Raw genomic sequence first — 10,486 nt, 5'->3', positions numbered from 1 at the left:
AGGTACATTAACAATAGAAATTACCAAAGATGTTGGTTAGGCATCAATATCTTTAAATCTTTTAATTAAATTAGTAACACGGAAAATATTTTATGTGCTACTGTCCATGAAACAATGTCACACAAACCTCTTACATGTGACTTCTTTCGTATATGTGTATACGAATTTAATGACATAAAACCTCCAATGTGCTAACTTTGAACATAAAAAGAGATTTCTTATGGCACCAGAGAGAACTGTCACATACTATTTAGGTTATTTTCTTAAATAATAAAGTTTAATTTTGCTTCTACACAAGAGAGTTCTTGAACAGCAAGAGGGCTCATTATGCTGATTCCAATGATATCAAAATCTTATTTTCACCTATAGCAGCAGTTTTTCACCAACAATGATGTTATGACACCTGTCCACCACTTCCAATTGGCTGATATCCGTAAATACATCAAATTATAAAATCAAAACTACAAGCCTCAAGTCATACAAAACTACAATTGCTTTCCGTTCACTTTTTTTTTAGGTGTTTTCAATTAGGAATAATAATCAAAAAGTTTTAAAACATTAATTAAAAAAAACAAAACCAGTACTTATAATTACCGAAGTTCCCACTGGCATTAATGGAGTGTTATATCAAAATGACCTTGACAATTATATCTTAACTTCTATTTCCTTCTTACGGATGTATATCTAATGTAGGTAATTGAATTGAATAATCGCATAGTTACACATGTATTAGACTATCCTGTGTTCATTCTTTTCAATGCCGGCTTAAACATCCAGCAAAAAATAGAATACCTGACATATCGTGCACACCACATAAATTATAAGCACAGGAACGTAATTTCATAACAGTTAGTAAAATCACTCTGATAATCTATACAGGAAATTAAAGGAAATAGATCCAGGGAGCTTCCCGATAAAATACTAATGTTATCCATTTGTGATATATTTTCCCTGGATCAAAAATACTACACATATGGTGTGAAAATTAGTATTTTCCGTGCACCAAATCTGTGGTAAAATGGTTTAAGTATACATAAGGCACCTCAATAAAGTAACTTTCCCACTCGTCCCACAGCTAGCAAACCATATGTTGAGTGAAGCGACTGCATGTACATGATAGAGTAATGTCCTGGCATGGTGCATGCGCTAGCAGAACATCCCGAGTGCTCTCAGTAGCTTTGTTGCATTGGTTGAAGATGGACATTCCTATTCCAGCTCCTACCGTGTGTGAAGTGCGGTCAGTGATAAAGTTTTTGAATGCACAGGGCATAGCGCCGATTGAAATTGATCATCAGCTGTGCCAGGTCCGTGGGCAATTAGATGGTGCGTTGCTGCTGTAGACAATTTTCAGCAGGACGCCAAAATGTGCATGACGAGCGCAGTGGGAGGCCAACCATCATCACAGACAACCTTGTGGAGCAACGCACCATCTGCTTGCTCATGACGTTAGGCTCATAGACCTGGCACAGCTGACGATCAATTGCAATCGGTGCTATGCCCTGTGCATTCAAAAACTTTATTACTGACAGCACTTCACACACGGCAGGAGCTGGAATAGGAACGTCCATCTTCAACCAAATCAACGAAGCTACTGAGAGCACTCGGGAAGTTCCACTAGTGTATGCGCCATGCCAGGACATTACTCTATCACGTACACACAGTCGCTTTGGCAACATATGGTTTGCTATCTGTGGGACGAGTGGGAAAGTTATTTTATGGACATGCCTCGTATTACCATGGCTCATTAGAGTTATTCCCTTTCATTTTCTTGGATATTTGAATGATTTTACAAAGTGCTCTGAAGAGGCGTTCCTGTTCTTAACATTTAATTCTCTTTTTTCATTATGAGGCACAACATAATCTGTTTTTGAGAAAATGCATTCCCAAGAAATATTACCTACAGTATATAATCTACAATTGTTACGTTTGTCTGAAAAGTCTATGAAAAACAAATATGTCATTACGTCATATAATTACCTGATACATATTTCAACACGGAACATAGAAACAGTAACTATACTTCAGTTCGTGCAAATAACAACGTGATAACACCAAACAAAAAATCACAACATCAAAACTAAAAAGATTATGTAAAATATGTTACGATAATTTATTTACTTCTGTGCCAGATTGAACGTCGGTCAGTATGTCATATAACATCGAGGATAAGTGACAGGTTAGGTTTGGTTTGTTCAGGTTTTTGGTATGCCTACCAAAAAACGTATAGTATGCAAGGCGAACCAAAAACCTAAACAAACCAAACCTAACCCGTCACTGATTCTCGATGATGTCCGCCATGACCAACGTTTACTTTTGCAGAGAAGTAAATAATTATCTACGTTATTTTTAGATAGTATTAAGATATGGATTACATCTCTGTGCCAAAAGTTGACTTCAATTGTGTTTCTTGTATACAGTACAGAAGTCACAAAAACAAATGAAAATTTAGCACACAACAGTGGGTCCTAGCACAGTAAACAGCACACTAATGTGCAGCAAGGTAATAACAATAAAGGAATTGTGCATAAACGGGGAAAAACATGCCGTAATAAATTAAGAACTAATCGTGAAGAATTTCTGTAACAAACAATCCCTGCAATGCTTTTAAAGGTAACTTCAACCCATTATTATTATTATTATTATTATTATTATTATTATTATTATTATTATTAGTATTATTATTATTATTATTATTATTATTATTATTATTATTATTCACATCTTGAATTAATTCGAAACAACTCTTTTAGGAAAGACAATTATCTGGATATGTATCTTCTATCAATAATTCATGTAACAATTAACTTTTGGACGTCCTCAAATATTACCAGAGTTAAATTTCGTACTAAAAGAAATTATTATTTATTAAACACATTATATTTCACCCTTATAAAAGTCAACGATATAAATTCCACAAGGCTTCGCTATACATTGTAAAACTTCACTTTAATGTACCGCAATCAAATTCTATTAAAGTATAATAATGTAAGCAATTATGATTCATTAAATAAAGCTCTACTGCATTACTCCACTTTCATAAAATTATGTAACTGTGACATTATGTTACTACACCTGTTAATGTATAAAGTAACATCACAACTAACATAACCTCAATGAAAATTTTAGGGTAATGTAACACTGGAAAGATTTCTCCACAAAATCGAGTAGGTCTACATTGCAGTCTTGTAATGTTAAATACGTATTTAGTGTGCCAAAAATAAAGTAACTATACAATAACATCAGAATCATTTCAATCACACACTTACAGAAGCGGACTTGTGAGACAAATTCAATCCAATTAAGAATTAGAAATCAGTAGCAATTATTACAAAACCTGCCACTCACCTCATTCTGTTTGACTGAGATCTCGTAGATTCATCTGCTTCCCTGTTTTTATTGCCCTTTCCTTTTGCATTTCGGTGACGTTTCTTCTTTGCTTGAATTGCTAGAACTGTAAAATTAAATGAAGTAAGAAATGTAAGTTTCCTATAATGTGACTGGAAGTGATAGAAAAATCGTAACCTTTTAATGCTACATACCTCGCCGATTCACGTCATTTTTTTTAACAGAGTTCATATTTGCTAAAGTATTCCTAAATATTTTAGACACATATACCTTCGCCACTACACCATCACTCCTTCACAACCTTCATATTGTCTGGCATATATTATGTACATCGCGTGAAGTTAGCAACATTCAACTACAGAGCATGAATAACAGCACAACATTTCGAACAAGATATGAATCCGCGCACGATCTCTCTGACAGACGAGCACAGTCCCTTGAATAGTTGAAGATGACCTTTGTCCAGCTCACTGCCTTTGTCATAAGACTACTAAATAACCGCGGTGCAGATTTGCAATTTCGGCATTTAGAGCTCACTGTTTTTTTTTTAAGTAGGTTATCTTACGACGCTTTATCAACATCTTAGGTTATTTAGCGTCTGAATGAGATGAAGGTGATAATGCCGGTGAAGTGAGTCCGGGGTCCAGCACCGAAAGTTACCCAGCATTTGCTCATATTGGGTTGAGGAAAAACCCCCAAAAAAACCTCAACGAGGTAACTTGCCCCGACCGGGAATCGAACCCGAGCCACCTGGTTTCGCGGCGAGACGCGCTAACCGTTACTCCACAGGTGTAGACAGCTCACTGTTCCGGACCCGCAATTCCTGCTTCTTGTATGCTCGGCAAAACATCCGCAATATATATATTTTTTTGTTTAGGGAAGGGCACATGACTCCCTCCCCAGACTGAATAGGATTCTTCTTCCTTTTTATTATTCAGCAGAGGTACCATTTTTAAACTTTGGTCGTAAACTATATAAACAGAAAATAAATAATTTTAATAAAATACAAGATCGGGAGAATAAATAATGTTAGTAAAATAAATTTTTCTGATAATTAGAAGTGATCATTAATTAAATATTTGATATTTTCCAAATCTAGCACTGAATCAGGTCCATAGCTGGACACAAATTCGTAGTGAAATGGAACAGCAATTTGAAAATATCTTAAAGCAAAGATTCAAAGAAGTGTATGAGTCTCTCTGAACCACGCCAAACAGTTTTCGCGGGTATTTTAGGTTGGCACCCCTGATTGAATTCCGTGATTACGCATCGCATTTGTTTTCAAATGGTCTTGGCTTCTTCTCGAAGGTAAAGCTTGAAAGTTTGTTGACAATTCCTGTATTTTAATAAGCAGATTAAGTATGGATTATTATCAAGATTATCACGAAGATCCAAGAATCGCTGCAGGAAACGGCCACGATAACCGTGGAACTGCTGGAATACCTGGACGAGATGATGACAGAAAGTTATTTGTTGGCGGTCTCAGTCGGCAAACTACAGACAGAGAACTCAAGGAGCATTTTGGTAAATTCGGAGAGATTGAGAGCGTCACTGTGAAAGTTGACCCATACACAGGTCAGTCAAGGGGTTTTGCTTTCATTGTATTTTCAAATCCGAAGACTATTGATAAGTTGTTGACATCGGGAGATCATTATATCAACAAAAGGAAGGTAGATCCCAAGCGGGTATCTAAGAAGACGCAGCATGGGAAAATATTTGTGGGTGGCTTGACCCCAGACATCTCAGATGGAGATATACGCAGTTACTTTTCACAGTATGGAACAATAGTAGAAGTGCAAGCTCCATTTGACAAAGTAAAAAACCAAAGAAAGGGATTCTGTTTTATTACCTTTGATTCCAAAAATGTTGTTTACCAGCTCTTGAAGAACCCTAAACAATACATCAATGGCAAAGAGGTTGATGTGAAAAAGGTCAAGATTAACCCTGAAACAATGGGTATTGGAGGAGGTCGAGGTGCATTTAGGGGTGATGCACGAGGTTGGGGAGCAGGATATGCATATGGCGGTTACGGCCATGATTATGGTGCAGGGTATGGTAGCTCAGGTTACAACAACTACGACTATGGAGGTCCGTACAATGACTATTCTGGCTATGGCTACACCAACTCTGGCGGCAGTCAAGGATACGGGACCAAACTAAGGGCAGGCAGCCGTCAGTTCCAGAGACACCAGCCATACTGAAGAGGAACATTGGGATCTTTGGCATATGTCAGTTTTTGCTCTATATATGTTTTTTATGTTGCACATTATCAGCTTTCATCTGTTTTCATTTTTTAAGTAATGTTAATGTATTGAATGTAACAATACCAATAACCCTCTCACTGAGTGTTTTTAATTCCGGTATATAGCAATCACCAATGTTTTATGTGGACTCAAGTGCAGTGTTGTGTGGAAATTCTTGAACAACTGATTGAAAGAAATTTGTGTAATTTGAGTGAGAAATTGAAATCTCGTATCACCAAGTAAAAAAAAAATTATTTCAATGACATTTTTCAAGCAATGAAAGTTTGGTACGAATGATTTATTAATTTACTTCAAAAGTGCTAACTGAATTTGCTTTGTCCGTCTGTCTGCCAGCCTACACGTTGAGTCACATTCATTTGCCCGTAGTGATTACTACATTGTGTGCGATTGAATAACTTTCTTACAAGTGTATAACTTGCAAGGTACAAATTCCATAACAATGTCAGTTTTCCAGGTATATCTTTCTTACCTGATTTTCAACCAGGTAGAGGAGTACACATGAAACTTACGAAAGTGTGAACGCTACATGCAAGGTGTTCATGCATTTTCAAATTTACTGTAACTTAAACACTGTCAGAAAATTTGTTGAAAGTGCAGAATGTTCCTCAGTTGGAGGATTTTGCAACTGTTGCGATATGCATCGCAAGTAACGGCTTCGATTGCTATTAACATATTTGTATGTCTGTGTGTTTCATATGAGTGTAATGGATTTTGTGACATTCAGTGTTAAACTTTTTTCTAGTGTATATTTTCATCCCCCATTGAAATATATTGACCTTAGATTCAAAGACTAATTAGACTATTATATATTTAATCTTGGAAGCGAGAGGAATGGGGATGGACCCCAATAGATGTGTAGTTTAAATGTGCAGAAGAGACTAATGTCTAATTATTGTTTTGATAGTGAATGGATATGATTTATACATAAAATCATGGATAACTGGACAAGTAATCATTTATAAACCTGTAATTGTGTTGAGGGGGAGAAATAATTTTCATAAATATTTGAATACTTTTCATAGAATACAATACCTATGTAGTTGCAGTACTGGAAAGAGAACTTCAAGGCAGATTAGTGACTCGCCGCACCTAATTGGATTTTGTATTATTATTTTTTTTAAGAAAATGATGGCAGTGACTGGAATTATGGCAGGTTTTGTTTCTGACTAGTAAATTGATGAAAGTTTGTCTAACCGAAGTAATTCAAGTGAATTTACTGATGAAGGTTCTGGGACTAGAGTTTTGAAGATTTATGAACAAAAACATTGATGAAATGAAACAGCTCACCACATACGATGTGAAGTATGCACGGTGAAATAACAGGCAGAACTTTATTTGTACAAGAATGTGTCATAAGGTTTGAGTGTTGCAAACTGTTTTCTCCTGTTAATTTGTGATTATTTGCAACCAACAAGTTGAGTCATGGGTCGGCCTATTACTGTTTTTCTTTTTCCTTTTTTTTTATTTTTTTTTCTTCTTCCAATATTGACTGGTTTTCCATCAGCTACAGACAGGTATTTAATTTCCATAGAGTTAGCAGTTGTTACAAAGTATGTAGTTACTGTCTTTGGTATTATGGAAGCTGCAGTAATTTGTCTCTTATTAAGGAGCAGCTTATATAGGTTAACGACTTTAAAGTGTTTCTTCCAGTCTATGCTATCAGCAGGAGTGGTTATGAGAATGAGAAGGAAAAAAAATTGGAAAAGCTTTTGTTAATCATGTGAACAAAATACCGATGTTATAACAATGCAGTTACAACTCTACAGAAGACCGACAAGTTGATTTATCTAATCCAAATTTTGTTGTGGACCAATCTATGTTGTATGAGTTAACAGCCGCTTGTTTAAAATAAAGGTGAGAATTTTGGCAGTGCTCTACTGCTGTTAAGATATGACAAATAACACTGAAATAAAACATGTAATTCTTATATATAAAATCATTTTCTTTGTATATGGTAAAAATACCACGTTAATTGTACTTTGGGAGAGCGCTGTTGATGCCTACAAAATTAATTTAACTTTTCAAAAGTTGTTATGATATAGGTTCTTGGCTGTTTAAATACCTTTTTGTATAGGCCTCTCATGTATGTATAGATATAAACATTTTACAGTAAGTGAACCTGAAGTACAAGACCCTCAAAGTGCACCTCGACCACTCATGTAATATCATACTTCATTATACATCCTTTTTCTCCTGTAATAATTAGTATGTGGAATGTCTATATGTTCGGGCATATAATATGAACACTACACAAACCACATGACAGAATGGAAATATTAGCATTTTTAATGAAGAGTATCTTCACAATTGTTTAGCTGCAAGGACAGCATACACTGGTTTTGACCTCTGGTAAAGAGATAGGCAGAAGAGAGTGAAAGCAATATAGACCACAATAATTTCAAGTGTATTTGGAAGTCTCACATCCAGTTTTCTTCCTTTGTATACATTATGTAGCAAAATACAACCAAAAACATGTTCTTTATAATGTGTTGTACAAATTTTCTGTCAGTGCCTAACCACATGTACTTGAGGCCAGTGCATCATTTGAACGATCGTGAAGTCTATCAAGAAGTTAACAGTTATTTCAATTTTATGCAGTGAGATTCTTGGACAATCCCAATGCAATACAAGTTTTTCCTCTGGTGTTCCTTCCAAAACTATCACACTCATGATTATAACACGCATTTGTTTTGTAGTGAATCTAAAAGAGAAGTAAAAAAAAATATTCTCCTTTCACCACTAACTGGACAGTTGAATGATAAACTCAGGTAATGGTGGCAACAAACAAAGTGATTTTCAGAGCACTTTTGTGATTTTTTTTTTGTATATTATTTGATTTAAAAAACTGACAGTTTTTGCTAGAGAGTTTTACATTTTTTGTTTTAAGTGAAGCTTACAAGATAATGGAAATCAGTTCTGTGTGGTACAGAATACTGAAAACATCTAGCTCCTTGTTGTATTCACATCTAGTTGAGATCTGTGTAGGAATGCATTTGCTTCATTGTCAGTTGGTATTCTTCCATCTCATCCAAACTACTAAGTTACTGTTTAAGAATAATATTTCTTTGGTCAAGTTAGTGGTGTCGGAATATTTTAAGCCCTTTCTGGCAATTCATAATTAGTATTCTTATGTGAAATAGAAACGAAGTACAAATTTTCTTCCCATTTTGCATTTATAGTAATTTTAATCGAGAAGATCAACATTTTCCTTTTCATGTGTAAGACCTGGGTACATATATTATGTCGGAACGCTCATCTCTCAGATGTTAGGGTTTGAAGGTTACATTATTTACATGTAGAATTTTTGTCGAAACAAATTTGAATGGAATATTGTGTAATTTCATGGATATAGGAGTAGTGTTAATAACAAATATTACTTTAAAATGTATTGGATTCAGTCCGTTCTTAAGTGCCGAGTTTCAGAGATACACAAATGAGTTCAATGAGAGAAGTAAGTAGGTTTTAATAATCAAAATTATTTAGATTTTTCTTTGAGTTTTGGAGTGCTGTTTCTTTGTGATTGTAAAATTGCTGTCTTCACTGTTATTTTACACTTTATTATTTCAGACAAACATTTAAGAGTCAGTTATGTGTATTTTTTCTATTATTCATCTTGTAGAATATTCTGTTCTGGCATTGTGTGATAGACTCATTGTACGAGTTGGTGTGTATCATGGTATTAAAGGAACTGAAAGGTCTGGAGTAGAGAAGATTGTAGAAGGCCTCTCAATATGTGCTGCACTGTTGCTGAATGAATTGACGAAGTGTTTTCAGTGATTATGGAGGAAGATTTGTTTAGAGATAGATGAAGACTTTGCAAAAACATCTGAATAGGTAATTCATGTTACATAAAATCGATAAAATACGAACAATGAAGTGCCAATCCCGCCATTTTCCATTATTTAATGTTTTGTTTGGAATAATGGGTGACAGACTTAGAAAATATAGCAACAGTGTACACGTTCCAATGTTTGAGGATGTGCTTGCGTTAGAATTGTGTTGTGGGTATGTTTTTTTACTCACATTCGTTAAGCATTTAAAATGATTATTATTGGTTGGATAAGAAGACTTTTGCAATAATATTGAATGAACAGTATTTTAAAAATATTTTGAAGTGTATTTTTTAACTTATAATCTTCAGTTTGTGCAATTAAATATATTCTTGGCCATGTAGTACATAACTTTTAACACGAACTTGTCTATTGAATACTTCTCATGTTTTCCTTTTGTCACATTTCAGTATTTGCACATTCTGTTTCAACACAGAATATTTTATGAAGTCTCACAATTGTTGATATTCACAATACACTGGCAGGAGGGGGAAATGGCTATCATCTAGTGTGCTGCAGATAAGCTTTATTGCGTTATTACACGCACAATTGAAGAATATTTTAATTATGGAAACAGCAGATTTTAGCAGTGCCTCTTGCATTTCAAAACTCTTTTTTATATCAAACTGTCATTTCACAAGTAGAATCAAAAATTCAAATTCTGTTGAATCTAATTGCACACATTTATGAGGAAGTTCAATTTTCTTGTCAAATATAATACGTTAACTGCAGTATGTTGCATTGGCTGCATTATATACACTCACACGATCATAAGATGATATTGTAACAGTAAATCTGAAAGTTTCATTCTCAGCATCTGACATGGCGGATTTTGAAATCTTACATAGAGGTGGGCAGGATTCAATTTATATCAATCAGAGACGGACATTCTGCACAATATTGGAGGCGAAATAATATAAGAGCAATCTGAAAAGGAGTCAAGATGAGTAGAATTTTTAAGTGATTACACTCTTAATCACAGTCATGTTTTGCCAGTTTTCATCAAATTAAATATTATAAACTTAAAAAATTTTAAAGTTGATGCAT

At 34.7% G+C, this 10,486-nt stretch overlaps 2 protein-coding genes across 2 annotated transcripts in view; one reads left to right on the top strand and one right to left on the bottom strand.

The window, feature by feature from the left end:
• The window catches only part of LOC138707417 (SRSF protein kinase 3-like), a 179,955-nt gene extending 176,246 nt beyond the window's left edge, over window positions 1-3,709 (bottom strand). Inside the window, exons 1-2 of the mRNA XM_069836809.1 lie at window positions 3,540-3,709; window positions 3,346-3,451 (exon numbers count right to left, since the gene is read on the bottom strand). Of these exons, the coding sequence (XP_069692910.1) occupies window positions 3,346-3,451; window positions 3,540-3,576 (143 nt within the window). The 5' untranslated portion in view covers window positions 3,577-3,709. The remainder of the gene's footprint in view (window positions 1-3,345; window positions 3,452-3,539) is intronic.
• An 899-nt stretch (window positions 3,710-4,608) lies between these two features.
• On the top strand, window positions 4,609-9,782 carry LOC138707416 (RNA-binding protein squid-like). The gene has a single exon (XM_069836806.1). It carries the CDS (start codon window positions 4,707-4,709, stop codon window positions 5,544-5,546), a length of 840 nt encoding a protein of 279 aa, XP_069692907.1. The 5' UTR covers window positions 4,609-4,706; the 3' UTR covers window positions 5,547-9,782.
• The last annotated feature ends 704 nt before the right edge of the window (window positions 9,783-10,486 follow it).

This window comes from Periplaneta americana, chromosome 10 (assembly GCF_040183065.1).
Source record: "Periplaneta americana isolate PAMFEO1 chromosome 10, P.americana_PAMFEO1_priV1, whole genome shotgun sequence".
Classification (NCBI taxonomy): domain Eukaryota; kingdom Metazoa; phylum Arthropoda; class Insecta; order Blattodea; family Blattidae; genus Periplaneta; species Periplaneta americana.
Note: the sequence above shows the minus strand (reverse complement) of the source record. Positions and strands in the feature narration are given on the sequence as shown.

Coding starts and splice junctions, on each gene's coding strand:
- LOC138707416 (XM_069836806.1), top strand. CDS start 4,707: ATGGATTATTATCAAGATTATCACGAAGATCCAAGAATCGCTGCAGGA.